Source organism: Anopheles arabiensis, chromosome X (assembly GCF_016920715.1).
Source record: "Anopheles arabiensis isolate DONGOLA chromosome X, AaraD3, whole genome shotgun sequence".
In the NCBI taxonomy this organism is placed as follows: domain Eukaryota; kingdom Metazoa; phylum Arthropoda; class Insecta; order Diptera; family Culicidae; genus Anopheles; species Anopheles arabiensis.
The window spans coordinates 15,501,036-15,521,220 of record NC_053519.1 but is presented as its reverse complement, the minus strand read 5'-3'; the positions used below and the strand labels follow the sequence as shown (position 1 = coordinate 15,521,220).

Genomic DNA, 20,185 nt, shown 5'->3' with positions numbered 1-20,185 from the left:
TCTATAAACCACTAGAACCAAATACTAACTAATTTTTGCCACATAACCATGTGTATATGGCCCTAGAAAGTGTACGAGAAATATTTCTAAGTGGACTAGATTATTGCAAAAATTTATGTAATCTTCAACAATTTTAAATTTTGGAGGAGATTATGTCAAGGAGAGTATTTAGCACGAATAGTAAACGTGATTTAATGTTCATTTCAAGATAATTACATCAATATCATGAACAGATCTTCTGAAGTTTGACAAGAAGCTATAGATTTGCCTTCTAGAATATCCTCAAAATAATATTGGGGGATCTTCTTTGGGCACAACAACCGTTGTAGGTCAAAGCCTGCCTGAACTACTATTGGGATTTGGCTTTCAGTGACTTACTGATTACACATAGCAAGATAGTGAAGTCCCACATACGGGGGCACGGACCAATCGGGGCTCGAGCCCATGACGGGCATGTTGTTAAGTCGCACGAGTTGACGACTGTACCATCAGACCGGCAATATTGCGGGATAATAGTTCGAAAGATCAGCCAAGATGGGACACCGTACAAGGTTGCTCATTACAACAACTTACGGAATGAATACTTTAACGGATTTTCTAGGTTCTATTTCATATTGGAGATTCAACTTTATTCTACATCAAAACATTTTTGTGAGTTTGTTGTGTTTTTGTAGTCAGCTCTTAATTTAATAGCTAAATGAAGATACGATATCGATCGCCTGTCTTGCATTGAAATAGCTCAGACTACCCTCAGGTATGTCCATGTTATGAGATTCTGTAATCTGAAGGTGAAAGGTCTATTCATTATTCTTTCTTGACCCTCTCATTGCTGTCCAACATAGAACTCTTATCACACAGCACACATCGTATACATTACTTCCGCTTCGTTATGCGTATCCGCAGTCCATCCTTCGACCGGAGCACCAGCTCACCGTACAGCGTAAGATTTTCGCGCCGATCGACCGCCTCGACCCGGTACTGCCGCAGCACAGCAACCAGCACTGCCTTCGCCTCGAGCGCCCCGAACTTCTGCCCGATACAGTTCCTCGGTCCCGCACTGAACGGAATGTAGGCGAACGGATGGCGCGGCTTTTCGGACGACGACGCATCCACCATAAAGTGGTCCGGATTGAAGCGATCCGGATTGGGAAAGACGGCCGGATCGCGGTGCAGCTGGTACACGACGATGACGGCGTTCGTTCCCGCCGGCAGCACATGGTCGGCCAGCCGCACGTCCTCCGTCAGCCGCCGGCCAATGATCGGAATGCTCGGGTACAGCCGCAACCCTTCCTTAATGCACGCCTCCAGATAACGCATCTCGTTCAGCTCGCGCATCGTTGGCCACCGTTCGCCACCGTCGCCCATCACGCACTCGATCTCCTGTACGACCCGCTCCTGGACGGTCGGGTCCGTGCCGAGCAGGAACAGGGTCCAGGAGATGGAGGTCGCGGTCGTATCGTGCCCGCCGAGAATAAACGTGTCCACCTCCTCGCGTATATCCGTGTCGGACAGTATCCGACCACCGTCGGACGCTTCGATCAGCAGATCGAGAAAGGCGAGCTGCTTACGCCCGGTGCCCTCGCATTGGTTGTTGTTTGCATCTAGCCCGTCCTCCGTGTTGGCCTGCTTCACCACGCTGCCAGTTTGAATAATGGACCGCCGCTCCGTGATCATGCGGTAGGAGAACCGGTGCAGGATGTCGAGACACTTCTGCTGCTCCCGGTACTGCCGCGTACAGCGGAAGATGATGTCCGGATGGAGCCAGAGCTTTTGCAGCCGGTTCAGCATTATCTCTCCAATTCTGCAAATAAGCGATAAGCGCGTGCCGGGTTAATGATGCGCTGACAAACTCGGACTCGACCGGAAACTTACTTCTCGTGTGCCCGCACGTACTCTGAGTCGGACTGGCGCTGTGCGTACACGGGACATCCCATGGCAGTTTCTGGAGGAAAGGGCGAGAGAAAAGGAAACACACATGACAAACGGCAATCATTAGTAACGCGCTTTTGTGATGCACACTCCATCCCTACCGCAGATGATGTCCAGCGAGCAGAGCGTGATGTAGCGCACACAGTCGAAGCCTGCCTCATTGTCCAGCTCCTTTGCCAGCTTCTCGACCAGCACCGTCGCCTGCTTGTTGAACACCTCCACAAAGTCGGCCAGTATGCGGAAGTGAAACGTGGGCGTCAGGATTTTGCGCCGGTGCTGCCACTTGCTGGCCGGGCTCGTCAGCAGCCCGGTCCCGAGCCAGGGCTGCAGAAACTCGTAGTCACGACCCTTTTCAATGTTTTTGGTGCTGCTCAGTATTTTCTGGAGAGTGTGGCAATTTAGTTGGTTAGCTGGTGGCTAGGAGCGTACAGTCCATTCGAGCGAAACCTACCTCAACTGCTTGCGCCTGCGAGATCAGCACGTAAGGCGTCATCCCGTTCCAGATGCGCGTTATACCCTGGCGGCGTCCATACAGCTTGCGGGATGCGATGATGCGATTGAACAGTTCTAAAATCATGAAATATCGTTATAAAATAGGAAAGGGGTAATATAATTGAGTATTTCCAGTGCACAAACGCTTCTATTGTACCACAAAATTAACATTCATCAGTTCAAAGCACTGTTAGTCATTTAAAATTTTAATCAATAACGTATCATTCCTGCCTTCTGTATCGCTGTAATATCGGTTGTTATACAGTATAACACAATCAATTTGATATAAAACGCTTTATTCACTTTTGGCGCCTAAAGGTATGCAACGTAAGTTTGCGAAGCGTTTCACAAGGGCATTTAAGTTTCCAGTACGCAGAAGCATACAAATTATTAGAATTTTTTCACATTTTGCAATGGTCACTATTATGAAACACTTCAAAGCACTTGTATAGGACTCACTATCATTTCTGTTCCTCATCTGAGCTAAATTAAGTTCTTTCTCAGCTAACACATGTTCGTAGCAGCACCGTTTGATTGTAATTGATTGTACCTTCGCGGTCAGCGTTGATAAGCAGAGCATTGCCGATGATTGGCAGTGTGGCCGGGCCGGGGATGCAGTTGATGTGTCGCACCAAGCGCCGATAGCGCTCCAGGTACGCTGCCAAGCAGCACACGATAAAGATGAAGCTCAGCAGCAGCAGCACGCTAGTTTTCGGCACACTCTCGATAAACTGCTGCCTGGTCCAGCTGTTGGACCCTGCTCCGATGCTGGAGGCAAGCAGCACAGAATCACCGTAAGCCATGACGTTGCACCAACAACCTAAACGCAACGAGTGTTTCGTCCCTAACGGGGGTGGCACCACACTTGCTACTACGGGTCGACTAAAACGGGAAGACGGTACCGTTGCGAACTTATATACAAACAAGCTTCACTTATGCGCCTCCCGCCCGAGGTCCCGCCACACACCACAGAGCTCATTCGAGTGAAAAATTATAATGGTCATTAGCATCTCATGCACCTGGGTGAGCGAAAATCACAGCTCTGCGAACTGCCACCAAGAAAATGGCCATTCCACATCTGGCTAAGCGTATGCGTATCAGACTCACCTCGTTAATTAAAGTCACATCAATTAGGCAATTTTCGGGGCTGGTAGTCCGATAGCACAGATGCAATTTTTCACACTTTCTTCATGCATGCTAAATGCTAATCGCAACCGGGCGGACGGGTAATCAATTAATGGGCTGCACCGCCAAGCGTTGCAGCACACCCTCGTGGCAGATAGGCAAACGTGTGCCGCTGTGAGGTGTGAAGGTGACGCCGTGGTCGGTGTCGCAGTCGTTCGCGTGGATACCCAACGGTCAAAAGCCGAAGATTTTATATTGACCTTTCACTTTTTCTATCTGTCTCTCGCTCTAATTTGAGCGATTTTCCCCTGATGAGTGTCCCCGAGCCTCCTCGTGTGGTTGTTGTTGTTGGAAGTTGAAACCGAACCCCCTTCGTGCGCTGCCAAAATCAGCGAAGAACGAAATCGAGTGGCTCAAGCGAAAAATGAAAAAAATGATGAGCGAGTGTGCTGTGACAATAACACACACGCACGCACAAGGCGACACCCGAAATTTGGTGCGATACCGGCTTTCAGTGGAGCAAGTACACACACACATGCACACATGTGGCCACACCAGCGCTCTGTTCTATTGCAGGCAGTTTTCTGCAGTCCACGGTGATACTACACACAGCCACGCACTTGGCGATACACGCTGTGTGGTGCGGTGCGATGGACGTTCAGAATTCAGTGGTGCAAATACACACATGCATACACTTGGCGACACACGCTCTGCTGTGCGGTGAGATTTGTGTTCTGTGTCCAGTGGTGCAAATATACACACACACGCACTTGGCTACACACGCAGTACGGCGCTGTTGGCTTGGCAGAAGCGCATACACACATCCACGCAGTAGGCTTTACTTTCAGTCCAGTGAGGTTGGTGCTTGTGTGGTGTTGCAGCTCTTGGTGGTCAGCGGATAAACCCCGTAAAAATGGAGATCATTCTAATTTAAGGTAAGTAAAAGTGATTAAAATTATCAACCAACATCCCCCCTTCTAATTAATATCATTTTTCTTCCATTTCATGAGTGTTTCACGGCGAACGGAGACAACAAAGCCTGTGGCTGTGTCGTAGTGTTCGAAATGGTGGCCCGTACAGTGTAGCGAAAGGAACTAGGCGCAACATCGAGGAAGAGCTGAAAGTGTTGTGACGATTTTGTGATTTTATTCACTGTGCGAGTGTGGAAAGTGTGTGTTGAATTAATGTGCGTTAATGTGAAATTAAGTTCAGTGTTCGTAGTGCATGTGTTTTTGATTTTTGTGAAACTTGTTAGATTAATGGTATTAAATTCAATAAATAGAATTCTTGTGATATAATTCTGTGCACTGTATCATTTTGGAAAGAAATCCTGGCAAAAAAGGGGGAGGGGGCTATTAAAACGAAGGTTTGTGCAGACCCCCGTTCGGGTTTTGCTTCGGCTTCGGGTTTGCTTCGGCTTCGGGACCCGACGGATCACTTGAATAATTTCGCCAACTCAAGTTCTTTTTCAAGCGCGTATTCAAGCGATCTCTGAGTGCTGGTGCCCGGTGGGTATGTATCGAGCGGCTGATGTGTCGGAGTGATACAACGGTGTGGAAATTGACGCGAAAAAAAATGTAGGAAAAATCCAAATTCCTTATCTTCGGGCCTCTGCGGGCGCTGATTATGGTTCGTTAGTGTTTTCCACCGTTCCGGGTGGGTGGGTTTTTTTTATTGTAAAACGTGTCGGTGGTTTTTCGCAATTGAAACGTGTCGATGATTTTTGCTTTGTTTGTTTTTCACCGTTTTATTTACTTTTGTAAAGGAATTTTAATGGTTTGTTTTCTATTTTAAATCACGGGTGGGATGTATTTATATAAATACTACTACTGGGATGGCTTGTTTTCCACTTTATTGCCGTAATGATTGTATTTTGACAATTTTGATATGTAAGTGTGAGGTGTTTTTAAAAGCAAATATTGAGATATTTTTTATAAATATGAGATCCGAACCTTTACATGACAGTTACTTAAGTGATAAATGTATAATAATATGTCTTCTCCTTCATAATGTTCTTATATATTTTTCTTTCACTAATTTGTATCATTTTCATTTTCTTCTTCTTCTTCTTCTTCTTCTTCTTCTTCTTCTTCTTCTTCTTCGTTTTCTTCTTCTTCTTCTGCGCCTTATTCTTCTTATTCATTTTATTCATCTTCTTCTTCTTTTTCGTATTTTCTTTCTTCCTCTTCTTCTTTTTCTTCTTCTTCTTCTCCTTCTCCTTCTTTTACTTCCACTTGTTCATTTCCTTTTTTATTCTTTTTCTTTTTCTTCTTCTTCTTCTTCTCCATTCAATCTGTCATAACAATTCCCCAGCTGCAACCATGCTCAGACTACATGATATGTGTTCCCATATTGTGCATGTTGATGGGTCATACGATTCCTATACAGCATCACTATACTTTTCCATATGCTAAAGCTAAAGTATATGTTAACAAAATCAGCTGTCACATGATGAGGGGAAACGCTGTCTAGAATACTTTGGTTGTCTGGTAGCATGCTTATTACGTTTTTTTAAGATTTTAAGATACGAATGTACTGCATAAGATTAATATTACGTTTACTTTCATATACTATAGATCTCAATCAGGTTGAGAATAGATCGTTTATATATATTTTTGAATCGTTTTCATGTAAATCGGACCAGTGTGCAATTAGGGGGGGGGGGGGCGTTATTACCGCCTGCTATACAACATTTGACAAATTGATTCGACGCTGTAAACGTTTTGAGCGAATTTACAAATACTTCAAACGTGTCTCAGAACGATCCAGTATAGTAATTGGATGTTATAAGCTACAAAGTAACTTTTTATTCAGAGGAACGGTCCGAGAAAGCCGTATTGCTTCAAACTAACTTGTGATACTGGTTATTTTACAGATATTCTCAAGTGAAGAAACCCATTAATTAACACAAGCACTAGTGATATCAAATGAAAAAGTTGTCATAAACGAGATGGTATTCCTGAAACAACTAAATAATATGTCGTGTCATGTGCTTTGGTACATGCAAAACACCGAGGCCGATTTTCCGCATAACTTTTATTTATACTAGTAAAAGTAAAATCTACATTTATAAAGTCTTATTGTCCTGAGCCGTCAGCGATGTTTCGCAAACCCTGCAATAACTAGAACACGTATCCACCGCATCGCGTCGTAAAATACTGGCATGGTCGTCTCGATCTTGCTGTCTCTATGGCTAGAGAGAAATAGAGCGGCCCTATAGACACCGCATACCACCAGCGGCAAGTACGTACGAATGTGCCAACCATGCGGGCGGACAAGCATGGTACAAAAGCGACTTATACCATTGCTTCTTACAACCCGCAAGAGCATGTATAACACAAGCGTCTAAAGTAAAATGCCCGTAGAAGTAACAGAGCAACCTGGGAAGTGCACAGTGGAGACAGAAACAGCAGCAAGCGAGCGAAGCACACATTAAAATCTGATTTTTGTACTGCCTTCCTTCCGGTGGTTACAGCAACCAGAGCCGAAATCAAAGCGTGTGCACTACGTGCGATGGGCAGCATAAGTAATACTGAGTACTGAGAGCGACGAGAGAAGAATAGAGAGAGAGAGAGAGAGAGAGCTACTGCTACTGCTGCGACATGCTGTCTGGTAACGTTCATCGCTCACACGCCCCTCCCTGCTACTCGCGCTTGTGCAGCCGCACTAACAGCCCATCCTTTGGTCGCAGCACGAGATCACACAGCAGCTGCACGTCCTCGCGCCGGTTCACCGCCTCGATGCGGTACTTGCGCAGGATGGCCGAGATGACGGACTTCTCCTCCAGTATCGCGAACTTCTGGCCGATGCAGTTCCGCGGCCCGGCACTGAACGGGATGTACGCGTACGGGTGGCGCCCGTGGCAGTTCTCCGGCAGGAAGTTGTCCGGGTTGAACTTGTCCGGGTTGGAGAACACGGACGTGTCGCGGTGCAGCTCGTACACCACGATCATGGCGGTCGTGCCCGCCGGTATGGTGTAGTTGTCGACCCGCACGTCCTCCGTCAGCCGCCGGCCAATCACTGGTATGCTGGGGTACAGCCGTAGGCCCTCCTTGATGCAACACTCCAGGTAGCGCATCTCGTTCAGCTCCGCCATCGTTGGGCGACGGTCCCGATCCTTGCCCATCACCGCGTCGATCTCCTGGATGACGCGCTCCTGTATGTCGGGCGCAGCGCCCAGCAGGTACAGTATCCAGGCCATGGCGGCGGCCGTCGTGTCGTGGCCGCCGATGATGAACGTATCCACCTCCTCCCGGATGGCGAGGTCCGACAGGCCGGAACCCTCGAGCAGCAGGTCCAGAAAAGCGAGCTGCTTCTTGCGGTAGATGCCATCCTCCAGCACGCTGTAGTCGCTCTCTCCATTGCCGTTGTTGTTGTTCTGGTCTAGCTGTTCCTTGCGCTTGCGCAACTCCTCCTTCCGTTCGCGCACGACGCGGTCGGAGAAGTTGTGCAGCACCTTGAGGCATTCCTGGTGCTTCTGGAACTCTTTCGTGCGCTTGAAGACAAAGTCCGGATGGAGCCATATCTTCTGCAGCCGGTTGCGTATCACCTTGCCGATTCTGTGTGCCGAAAAAGAGGAAGAGCATGTTCAGAAGACGTTAGTGCGTAGGGAAAAGGCGTTAGCCAAACTTAACTGTTTGTGTGCACGGACGTATTCGGAGTTGGAGTTCTTTTGCGCATACACCGGACATCCCATGGCAGTTTCTGGGGGGAGAAAAAAGGTCCAAATCAGCATCATTAGCAATCAGCAATCTCGAGCTCTTCGGTCACCATTCTGCAATGAGTACTTACCGCAGAAAATGTCCAGCGCACAGAGCGTCACGTACGGCACTATGTTGAACGGTTCCCCTTGTACCGTGTGCTCCGCCAGCTTGTCGATCAGCACGTCCGCCTGGTTCTGAAAGATCGTCACAAAGTCCGACAGTATCTTGAAGTGGAACGCGGGCGTGAGCGATTTGCGGCGCGGATGCCAGATGTAGCCGGGCGAGGTGAGCAAACCATTGCCCAGCCAGGCCTTCATGTACTCGTAGTCGTTGCTCTTCTCCACCAGCTTCGGATTGCTTAGTATGGGCTGCGGATGGCAAACAGTTGGACCATTCAGCATAAATGTAGGGGGCGCGCTTCGATACCGCGGCCGACACCGTGTTAGAAAGTATGCTACGACGCTGCCAACGCTCTCATGCCGTCCGATGCGTGCTAGGGGGTTTTCGTTTTTTTTTGCACCAGCGAAGGCCCGAAGCGGCCGACCAACTGTTATTCTTATTTAAATGTCTCGAAAATGTAACAAATTCAAGGATAGGAAAAGTTCAATGTCAGAAAGTCTGCAGCGTGGCATGGGTGCGAGCTGGTGGTGCGATCAATGTGTGCGTGTGTGCATAGAATGGACTATTGGGGACTCAATTCCGGCCACGAAAAGTCACATTTCACCTTCGGCAGAGAAAATCCCACCCCAAAAAAAAAGAAAAGATTTGCCGCGGTATTTTTGTTGAGCGTTTGGTGTGTTATTAATTGTACCACTGCATGGGTACGAGAAAACGTGGTTATGACGCACAGATTTGCAACCACTTTGATTACACATGTCTGTTTTAATATACCGTTTTGTGTGCCATTAAGAGATGAAAATGCAAAAATGGTGAAATTTGGCTGTAAAGTACGTAAAACGGCGCATATGGGCAAGTCAAAGCTTAAGATTCGAACGGAAGAGGGCGTTATGATGTCTGTCGGCTACACGTGCGCTTACCAATTGCTCTATAGAAGCAGCTCGCTTAATGGGATGTTAATAACCGTACAAGTACACTAGCTGGCGAGTGCAGAATGTTTCTCACGAAAACAAAAACATAAAACTAAGCGATCAACATTAAATAAATGCCTTATTTTGCATTCCAGCCTGTTGCTGAGCTGCGATCGATTGTTTCGCGCAAGCAGCTTTGGCAGCACGTTCCGTACCTGCTTAGCTGCATAAATTCAATTCCGGGAAATTGCTGGCTATTCTTATTCGCTGTTCTTCTCTGCTGCTTACGTTTAACGCAAAACAGTTTACCTGTTTGTGTTCCCGCCACCGCTAGCAAAATAAAGTTAAACCCCAAACTTACCTCGACCGCAGAAGCTTTGGAAATGAGCACGTACGGTATGGGACCGTTCCACACGCGGCTGATGCCCTGTCGCCGGCCAAACATCTTTCTCGACGCGATAATGCGATCGAACAGTTCTGTCGAGGGCAAGCAGATAAACAGTTGGGAAGTCGTTTAGGATGTTTGTTTTATTTAATTCTCATTCGTGTTGAAAATAATATGCCCACCCTTTCAAAGTGACGGCTGCATTGTGCAACGCTTAGCGCGTTTCGGGCGATTTTGAAAAGCGTCCCCATGCGGAGGGATGTTAAAATTTAAATCAACAAATTAGCATTATCTTCCATCGCTGGCGCAAAAAGAAAGTCAAGGTCGGCCGAGGCTGGCTGGGGCAGCTTAGGAAACATCGTACCGTTTTCCACGAAAGGGCAATATGTGTTGCTAGATACGCACGCGATGAATCGTCCGAAAGTGGAGACACACGGCAAGCAACCCTAGCTTCCCGTGGTTGTTTTATTCATAGCTGATAACCTAGTTTCACATTTTGCATGCGTCAGTTATCTCATCGCTTATTGCCGCCGAGGACGCTTCTTCACTGGGTAAAATGTTAACCCGAGTGCGTGTGTGTGTGTGACAATCTAAAATATATTTAAATATCCATATCGCTGTGGGCCACATGTAATCGGAGAGCGTGTTTCACTTTTCAAAGCTGCTATTGTGCGTGTGTGTCAAAGTGAGAGAGAGCTACCAATGCGGAAGGTTTTTCCAGCTCCTAATTCCCATCCCCATCTATCTGGTTTTGACCATTTCTGGGTGTGTGTGTGTGTGTGTGTTGATAGGCCCACCAAGAAATGCAATGTTTGGAATAAAATTAATTCGAAACCATCACAACATACTCTCTCGCCCCCGGGGGGGTCAGCATGCTGCCGCAACCGTTGTGGCCGGCGAGAGGAAATACCGATTTCATCCGTCCCGGGCGTTACGCGAGCCTCCTTGGCAGATAAGTGGCCACCGGTGCGTGGATCTGCTGCTAAAGGCGAAATCCAAATCTCTGCGACAGCAATTAACATAGGCAACCGCCGAGGCAGGGAGGCAAGGCGATGAAGGCTTTAGTGTGTTTGGGAGATATTTGGGGTGGCAGCAATCTCAGTGTTTTCGCCAAAGCTCCCCAACACTATGAGGCAACTATGATCGTCTCGCGGTCTCGTTGCAAACCCTGCGCCAACGACGCACTATCGCTGGACGAGTGAGTGACGTTTCCGGACAAATGCGGTTGCATTAATGCGGCTGACGTAACACACAGGGCGGAGGCATTAGAAAAGCACGCTCGGTTTTAATCAATCACCTAATTTGCTTGCGTCTTCGTTCGTGCCGGTGGAACGTCCGCTCAAAATGAGTGGAAGAATGTGTCGATGCTGTCTTTTTTCATTTTTTTTAATTTTCCACACGTTAGAAATCGCTTGCATGATGTATGTTTAAATTGATTGCTGCATTTGCTGCGGGCGAGACACTTGGCTGCCTGGTTGATTGCTGATAAACACAACGTCCCACGGGATTTTTAACGCTCACCTCCCTTATTGCACTTACCGTCCTTGCAGCCGACGTTTATTTGCAGCCCGTTGCCAACGAGCGGCATGCACACCGGGCCCGGTATTTGATCGATCAGCTTCACCATCTTGGCCCGGCGCGCCTTAAACACCACGAGCACAAGCGCCAGCAGCAGCAGCATGGCCATCGTTAGCGGGGAGAAGACGGCCACCAGGGCGGCCGTCTCGCGCCGCACCGTCCCGATCCGATCGGAAGTGAACGAATTTTCCATGCTGCGGTGTTCCAATACGATTATTCTTCTCGGAAATATAAAACAAAACCACAATCGAAAAAACAATCCGTTTTCACTAATGTTCTTAAAGTCCAAAAGAATCGGAATGCTTAGATGGTTTCACTGTTTTAAATACTGCTGTCAGAATATTCACTGGACGGTTCTAAAATTTAAACCGCAACGGGTCAAACCCGTTCCACGTGTTCGGGTATTGTAATCCAATTGGACCAACAAAAAAAACTGCAACCTTTTTCAGCAACGTCTTTTTTCGTTTTCGTTTTGTTCCTTTTTTTTATCTATGCATTGCACACTGTGCAGCTTTGTTTCACTCTTGTTTTTTTTCTTTTGTCGTTTCGCTTACAATTTTAAGCACCAAACACACCAAACCAGACAACAGGCGCGCGCGCGCTGACGGCGCAAAGTATGGTGACGATCTGGGCGCGCCGAACGCACCGGGCCTCATATTTATAAAATTTTGGTTTCGATCGGCCGGAGCATAACCGAAAACAAAAAAAACTCACACACCAAACCAAAAACCGGGGCCCGATCGGTGACCTCTAGCGAGGAAAAATTCGGGCAGCTGGCCAGCTCGAAGGCGTCCCCCAACCCCCCCCCCCCCCTCTCCTCCTTTCATCCTCCCGATAAACGACGCAGCGCTGTGGGTACCGCTTCTTCGCTGGCTTCAAGGGTGACGATTTGTGTGCGGCCCGCGGAACAGCGACCGTCAGCCAGCGCAGGCTGGGAGGGGGTGGGGAGGAGGTGTATGTATAATTGGCCGGAGAAAGAGCGTCAAACGCGCGTGTCCATAAACACCTCTGCTGACTGGGGCGATGCGTTGTGGGGGATCCGAGGAAACCGATTGTGTTGATAATTTTTCTCGGCTCGTTGGATGATCGACAAATAATTGATTGTTTGCCGTGTTTGTGTTTGCAGCTTACGCGGCGTAATGCGGCATGAGTCCGGGGCAGCGGGGGGTCTTTGAAGGTGTGTAAAAAAGGTATCACTTTTAAGCAGGCGAGCTTTTAGCGAAATCCTCATTTACAGACTGCCAAATGATAAACTGGATATTTATTCTTTTTTGCACGACTGGTGATTTGTTTTTCGTGCGATGTGTTACTGTTGCTGTTTCAAAAGCATCTTAATTAGGACGCTCGACTTGATTGTTCACAGACGCTTCCGTTTTGTGTCACAAGTTTATTTTAGCGTGTTTCGGTACAGCCTGAAGCTGTAAGACACCGATGTTAACATTTGTTTTGAATTAAACTTCTTTTTCTAATGCACAGTGTGCGACAAACACTGAAGCTATGATTCCGCTTTCTATTTGAATTTTAGTGTCAGCACACTTTTAACATCCATTTGTCGTTCTAAAAAGTAACCTTCACGTACGGAATCGAATCAGAATCACCTTCACGTTATCTAATCAGAATATCCTTTGGTGCGTTGTCCTTGTGCTTGGGTGCCAATGAACTGTTCAGCGGGGGGCTGAGAGGCATTTCGCATGAATTATCATAGTCTAAGATGGTATCTGCTGATGCAGGGTCTAGACATAATGGTTTTGGCATGACTAAATATCACCCCGCAGCGCAGGATGTTTTATTCAATACTTTTTTTTTTTAATTTCGGAAACAAATGAAGCAAAACGACCCAAAGACTCTATAACATCAAACAATCAACAACAATCTTTTTTGTTTGTTTGTTCAAGAGTAAGGTAGAACATTTTTGCATATCTATTGATTAGTATCAGTTGAGTTGAACAAGAACACACCACTTTTGCATTAAAAAAATGAATTATAACGATAAACATACTTTAGCATGAGGTCTCAGGGACGATTTTGTTTTAGCTTCTTCTTCTTATTCTATTTGGCGTAACGTCCTACGCGAACATGCCGGCGGCCTATACAGGCTTTCGAGACTTAATTCATTACCATACAGTCGGATAGTCAAGGATACGGGGGGACGGTCCATTCTAGGCTTGAACCCATGACGGGCATGTTATTAAGTCTTTCGTGTTGACGACTGTACCACGGGACTGCCCCATGTTTTAGCTATTTACATTTAAAAAAAAGATGTTGCACCGGTGCCTGTAGCAAAATATTTTGCAAATTTATCATTAAAACGGCTGCAATTTCCTCACAATGCTCCAAGGACGTTTGGGAAGAATTTCTTCAGACAATAAAGGAGTTCATAGTAGTAATCAACATTAAGGGAACACAAGGCAAAATCACGTACTTGATCAGCATTATTACTTCTTTCAAAGAAATTCAGCGGTAGCGGATTTGTGAGCTATTTTCAAGATAACTTCCAAAGCTGTACATGCTTTATTCGAGGCAATATGGACGGTCTAGCTTGGGGCAAGGATTGGAACATTCTCCCGGCATATGATATATGATGTCCAAATTGCGTCATGCTTTAAGACGTAGACATTCCGATTGAATTTGGTAATGTTGGCATGTTATTGTCACTCAGCGTACGTTTTGCAAAACCATAATTTGAGAAGAAAAAAAGAAATACAAAAAAACAAATATGTGCTTCAAAACTGTCCCTGGCCATAAAACTGTAAAATAACAAAACAAAAAAAATAATAATGACTTGTTATTTTCCACGTCAATCTTACTTTTTATAGTTTTGCTAATGTTAGCCGTAGTTTAAATGGACGCTATTAATTTGTTTTCGAATATTGCTAGATGGCTCCTGCGGCAGTTCGAGCGTGTCGATTGTGTTTTCTGCCCTTCCTCCCTGGCACATGGGTTTGTAAGCTCGATTTGGTTTGGATCAAGGGTCAAAAGGAGACCGTGCGAACACAGATCTAGCGGCAAAGTTAACAAACTAGCCGTGACGACACGAGGGAACCCCTCACGGGCTTGATTATTACTCTTGTTGTTTCCTCCTGTTACTGATCAACGCGGCAACTCCGCTGACAACTCGCATGCTTCTACGGCCTGCGCGGGCCTCAAATCCATTCGTTCAAGCGTCGCCACCTCGCGCCCAGTCTCCCGTGTGCTGTGCTGCCGTTTTTCTCATTTTCTTTCTGTACCAGCAGAGACACCGGCTCGCTCCACTCCACTCCGATTGATTGGTTTTTAATTAATTTTTCTCCTCGATTCACGAGCGGCCGACGGTTGCATTGTTCAATGGGGGGGGGGGGGTTTCGGTTTGTTGTCCTTCCTTTTCGCTCTGGCATCCGGAGCACTGGATTCGCCGAACTTAGTTTGTGTTCGCCTAGGCCAGGAAAGCTTCCGAAATGGAAACAGGCCAGTACGAAACGCAAAGGTCAATGTAAATATGCCACTCTGACTTTGGGACCGGGGCGGCAAACGGATTACCCAGGCGCTCGATCGGTCGAGATTTCACTACATGGATATATAAAAATCTATCTGTAATCGCAAGGTCGCTCGGTCTTGGTGGCTTACAATTAAAAGATCATCACTTCTCAATTTTCCTCGCTTGTTCTGCGCGGCTCATGCTCGGGCGGAATGGAGAGCAGCCAAGGCGCGAAACAATGTGCCGAAATGACTCAGCAGCTGCAGCAGCAGCCCTGGAAGCCAACATAATTTTCCAAATTATTTCAAACAAACATTAATAATGCGGCTTTTGCTCTAGCACACCCGAGCGTCGTGTTTGTGCGCTCGTGGTTTCCGTGGCGTTGGAGGTCCGGCGCTGGCCTGAACGGTACAACGGCAGCGGACGCACACGTGTTGTATCTAAAACATTCCACACATTACGGTGCATCGAGGTGTTGAAGCCTTGATTAGAAAGAGCTTTAAAAGGCGTGCCGCCGTGCGCGTTTGGCGCGTTGGTTTGAGACAAATTTTCTCTTCTATGGCTACTGGGTAGTGGCATCGAGTGTGAAGGAATCCATCTCAAACAATTATACTGTTGCTCAACCAGCAAGAGAGTCAGTTTTAGTTTCCCCACAAAATGCGGTTAAGTGCATGATGTGTGTTTATAGCATCAACACATACAAATTGTTCTTCTTTTTCTTCTTTTCTAAACAAGGCAACAGTTAAGTATTCCTATTGAATGCAGACAGTCATGTCCATCGATTCAATATGGATTGTTTAAAAGTTTCCTACTGGAAGCGAGATTCGAACTCACGATCACCACCATATGAGACCGCCTGTTTATCTGTTAGTGTACGAAAACGATTGAATGGCGCTACATTAAAAGCAGTACTTAATACGGGCACCATTTCCACATGCTACGTTCAATGTAGTGTATGATCCGGCCGTGATTGGATCAAATGATGCGTTTTTGGATTTCATTTGCAATTAGAATAGAGTCCACAGATCCTTCGTAACTCTCTTTTGTTGAACTTTTTGTGCTTTTTTCACTTCTTTTACCATTAGAATCCCATTTTTATATTTACTTTAGTTGTAGAAATGGGTTATTCATTCAGATTCATTAATTAATTTCGTTATGTTTCCCTGAAGATTCACAAATCGCTAAATACATCATGAATCTCTGGAGATCAGGCAAGTCCCTCTAAAGATTTTTCCCTTTTAAGCCTCTTTGTAGTAATACAATCGTATAGCACTACGAAGTATAATACTAGTGTTGGGTAAAGTTGGTAAAAAATCGTTTGGGTTGGTTCGAAAGCAACTTCAAAAAGTAGGTCCGACCAGCATTATTGGGAGCCGTTCGGAATTTCGGACGGTTCCGGACAACTTCGACTCCGGACGACACCGACTCCCGACTACTCCGGCAGCTAAAGAATCCGGACGACTCAGACACCGGGTGACTTAGACTCCGGATGACTGCTACACCGGACGACTCAGACTCCGGACGACTCAGACTCCGTACGACTACTACTCCGGACGACTTCGACTCTGAACGACTTAAACTCTGGACCACACAGACTCCGGACGACTCATACTCTAGACGACTACTACTCCGGACGACTCAGACTTTGGAAGACTCAGACTCCGGATCATTCAGACTTTGAACGACTACTACTTTGGACGACCCTAACTCCGACTGACTCCGGACGTATACGACTTCGGACGACTCAGTCTCTGAAGGATTCAGACTCCGGACAATTCAGACGATTCCAGAGAGCACATCACTACAAACACGGGTTGAATCGATGTTTAGTTAATGGGGTCTGCAATTCACCCTAAGACTGTGGGACACTTAAACTATCTTTAGTCATCCGTTTGACAGCGCACGATGCTTAACGATACCCGGGACTGTGAAACTTGAATACATGCCGGTGGCACATTTTCTCGATGTGTCAAATTCGTTTGTCCATTTTATTTTGAACCCGATGAAGTATGCCATTTTCAAAGATTCATGAATCTTTAGAGATAAGTGAACTTTTGGATATTCGATTCGATCATATGAATGAATCTTTACGAAAGAATCATTAGGCACACCACTATTTGGTTGATTAATTCTAAATTGTGCGTTATAATTTATTTGAACTGTTGTTAAGTTTAATATCCTATCATTACAGGGTTTTACAAGTCAGTTTCGAGTGTAAATGTTGTTATTCACCGCATACAAAATGTTGTTCCACATCGATCTGACATTTAATTTCCATCACAATAATTTTTAATTTCTACAGCCTGATTTTCAACACGACTCTAGCTGGATTGAGCTTGACAGTTCTTTGTTTTGTGTTGAAAATCATGTGTTGAAACTGAAACTTGATTTTGAAACAAATAAACCATTCGACAGCTGTTGAAAAACATCTTGGATGTGGGGCATAACAATATTTTCCATTGAAACTGACTTGGAAAACCCTGGGCATAACAATGTTTTCCATTGAAACTGACTTGGAAAACCCTGTACTAATTGTGATACAGGTTTATCTTTACAGCCGGGCAATATGAAAACAAAAAGTTTCAATTTTTGCCATTTCTTTGTATTTTTTTCATTTCAAATGTTGTGGTTTTACAAGAGAGTCGCCCCAAAAAGGGTTCGTCACTGTGGTTACCTGACCTGACCTGATTCGCCAAACTCTTCTTTCCCTCGTCTGTTACGACGTGACACACCTCACTACAAAGAGCCCGCTGCAACTACTGACAACGGACTGCCGTGTAAGTGTGTGTGTGTGTGCTCACAAACTGCACATCGGTTGCGAGTTTGTTGGTCAATTTATTCTAGAAAGGTTCACCTTCCTTCACCGGACCATATGCGGCACACACACGCTTCCTGGTACGTGTACTGCTCCCGGCTCGCGAAACCATTCTACGAGCGTTCCTGTGCCAAAGTGTCGATATATTCTTGGGGCACCAGTCGCGACGCCAAAAACCAAGCGCAACCATGGGCCAGCTGAGCAAACACTTCCAGCTGGTAACGGTGGACAAAACGTGCCGCGAGATGCTGCATCCCGATCAAACCTGCGCCGCCGCCTGGTGCACCTTCCTCGTCGAGGGTGTGCTGGGCGGGTTGCGCCACTACCTGCCAGCGGTTGTCGTACGTATCGGGTGAATTGAGGGGGGGGGGGGGTACGGTTTTGGCGTGACGCTCAGTGTCTCAGTGAATGTTTGTCTATCCCCGGCAGACGCCGATGCTGTTCCGCATCCGCCAGTGGTCCGATCCGGAGGAGTGGCGCAACTTTTTCTGGCAGTACGCGCGCTGCATCCTGGCCGGACTGCCCATGACGGGCGGCAGCTTCCTCGCCTTCTGTCTGTTCTAGTAAGGTCTATCGCTCTCTCTCTATTTCTTTAATGTGACTCGCCTCATTAACTGATGCCGAGTGTTATTTTGGTGGCGTTGCAGCAAATGTATGGGTCGCTTTCCGGCGGCCTGGTTCGTGTTGGTACCCTCGCTGGCTGGCGGGTTGACGGCACGCTACTTGCCGCGCCACATCGTTCGTGCCCAGGGCATTGGTCTCTTCAATATGGTAAGTTACTCGGTGCAAAGAACTCTTTCCGAATGGTATAAACAGCAAGCTCGCGTTCGTTCTGTGTCACCCAGTACATCGAGTTCCTGATCCGGCGGGCGCACAGTCCGCTCGTGGCCCACCTGCGCACCTCCCGGCCGTGGGGGACCGCCATCTTCGCCGCGCTCAGTGCGGGCATTATGGCGGCCCGCCAATGGCTGCAGCTGGACCGGTTCTGGTTTGCCAGCACCTACCCAGCTGACCATTGCGCCCGCCAGCACGTCAACCCGGCTGACCCAAGTCGGGCGTCCACCAGCACCACCACCACCACCTGCCGGCAGCACATCGTAACGGCCATGATGCGCTCGGTGTACATCGGTCTCGCGATCAGCCTGGTAAAGAACTTCCTGCCCCGCATGCCGATGCTGCTGACCGATCCGGTCGCGCTGGGCCAACTGCTGCTGACCCGGTTCGATCTCGGCCTGTTCGGCTTCATCACCTGCTACAAAACGATCTACGAAGCGGTCAACTGCGGGCTGGCCGCCCGACGGCCCTCGCCGATCGTGCGCAGTGCCGCCGGCGGGCTGTGCGCCGGCCTAGCCTACTACTGCTTCCCGAACTATCTGCTGTTCACCTTCGCCCTGACCGAGCTGGCCGAGCTCGGCTGGCTGGTGTACATGCGGTCGGAGCGGTTCCGCAAGCCGCCCGCCGTCCGCTGGCTCGACGGCCGGCTGCCCGTCTCGATACTGCTGTACACGGCCAGCCTGGGCCTGCTGTGCCATCTGCGGATCGTCTACCCGTACCACATCAACCGCTACTGGCACAAGCTGATGGCGAACGGGACGTGGGGCCGGTCGGACGCCCTCGCCCGCAATTACGCCCGCATCCTGCTCGCACTGTAGTTTCATTGGCGTTTTCCCGATGCCGTGTGCCGTGCCGGCGTTGTGATGCAACTTTATTGGATTTTGGTTTTTATTCTTTTACGGTGGAAAGTATCCAAATCCATCGGTACAATACTGCGAGCAAAACTGATACGCCAAATAATGGAATATCGCTTTCATGTCTCTCACTCGATGTGGTTGTTGTTTTTATAGCTTTTGCCAAAAGAAAAACAAGAAGCAAAAGCGAGGGTGTGGCCTTATTATGATGCGTACTTTTATGATATGCATCAATTCACGCTTAGGCATTATAGAAAATGTACCAACCAGAGCCGAAATTTCACGAGCAATAAAATATGTGTGTGTGCCTGTTTGTGTACAGCGGCTGTGTATGAGGCTGAGGACAATGCGGTGCAAAAAAGCAGCAAAATTGCTCACCTTAAAGATTCGCTTTGCTTCGGGTCTTTGATTTTATGATCGGTTGTGTTTGCTTAGTTTAACCGTAAAAAAGGGTTATTTGTAAACAACGCAGCAATCGCTTACAACAAGCAAGTTCTAATCCATTCCCTTATTTTTGGGACGGGAAAATAAAGGAATCAATGGGTTTGATTGTCGATAGTCACGTGTACTTCTACAAATAGTAATAGTGCGACTGCCGCTACTGGAAGCTTGTTTTATGAGTTTTCGCGAAATGAAACCGAATTTCGGCTGCGGTGTGTGTGTTCGGCTGTAAATTGCTGTGCCGCTTCATGGCGAGCGGAAATCGTATAACAATTGCTATTGCATGGTAAATTGCATACCTTTAGGCGCTTGCAATATCAAATAAAACCATTTCGGACGTATGACACTACAGCACGATGCGGTGAGAAATATTTCACATATCACACACACATACACACACTCACACACACACTCGGGTTCGTTTGAACTAGTGATGGGATTAATAAAGATTTCGTCGGATCCGATTCCAGCTAGCTCCGGAGTTTTCTCGAATCGATTCCGGATAGTAGGTCCGGAATCAGTTTCCGGAATCGATTCCGGAACCAAT

General features: G+C 47.2%; 3 protein-coding genes across 3 annotated transcripts; 1 reads left to right on the top strand and 2 right to left on the bottom strand.

Annotated features, from left to right (window-relative positions):
• Window positions 1-639: 639 nt before the first annotated feature.
• Window positions 640-3,224, bottom strand: LOC120905598 (cytochrome P450 4c3-like). The gene is made up of 5 exons (XM_040316545.1): window positions 2,972-3,224; window positions 2,381-2,496; window positions 2,031-2,310; window positions 1,873-1,942; window positions 640-1,801 (listed from the first exon to the last, which is right to left on the bottom strand). The coding sequence occupies exons 1-5, from the start codon at window positions 3,222-3,224 to the stop codon at window positions 874-876; spliced, it is 1,647 nt and encodes a 548-aa protein (XP_040172479.1). The 3' UTR covers window positions 640-873.
• Window positions 3,225-6,476: 3,252 nt separating this feature from the next.
• Window positions 6,477-11,676, bottom strand: LOC120906743 (cytochrome P450 4c3-like). The gene is made up of 5 exons (XM_040318653.1): window positions 11,202-11,676; window positions 9,639-9,754; window positions 8,338-8,617; window positions 8,181-8,250; window positions 6,477-8,105 (listed from the first exon to the last, which is right to left on the bottom strand). The coding sequence occupies exons 1-5, from the start codon at window positions 11,431-11,433 to the stop codon at window positions 7,190-7,192; spliced, it is 1,614 nt and encodes a 537-aa protein (XP_040174587.1). The 5' UTR covers window positions 11,434-11,676; the 3' UTR covers window positions 6,477-7,189.
• A 5,795-nt stretch (window positions 11,677-17,471) lies between these two features.
• On the top strand, window positions 17,472-19,755 carry LOC120906711. The gene is made up of 4 exons (XM_040318595.1): window positions 17,472-17,850; window positions 17,939-18,072; window positions 18,157-18,280; window positions 18,355-19,755. The coding sequence occupies exons 1-4, from the start codon at window positions 17,698-17,700 to the stop codon at window positions 19,159-19,161; spliced, it is 1,218 nt and encodes a 405-aa protein (XP_040174529.1). The 5' UTR covers window positions 17,472-17,697; the 3' UTR covers window positions 19,162-19,755.
• The last annotated feature ends 430 nt before the right edge of the window (window positions 19,756-20,185 follow it).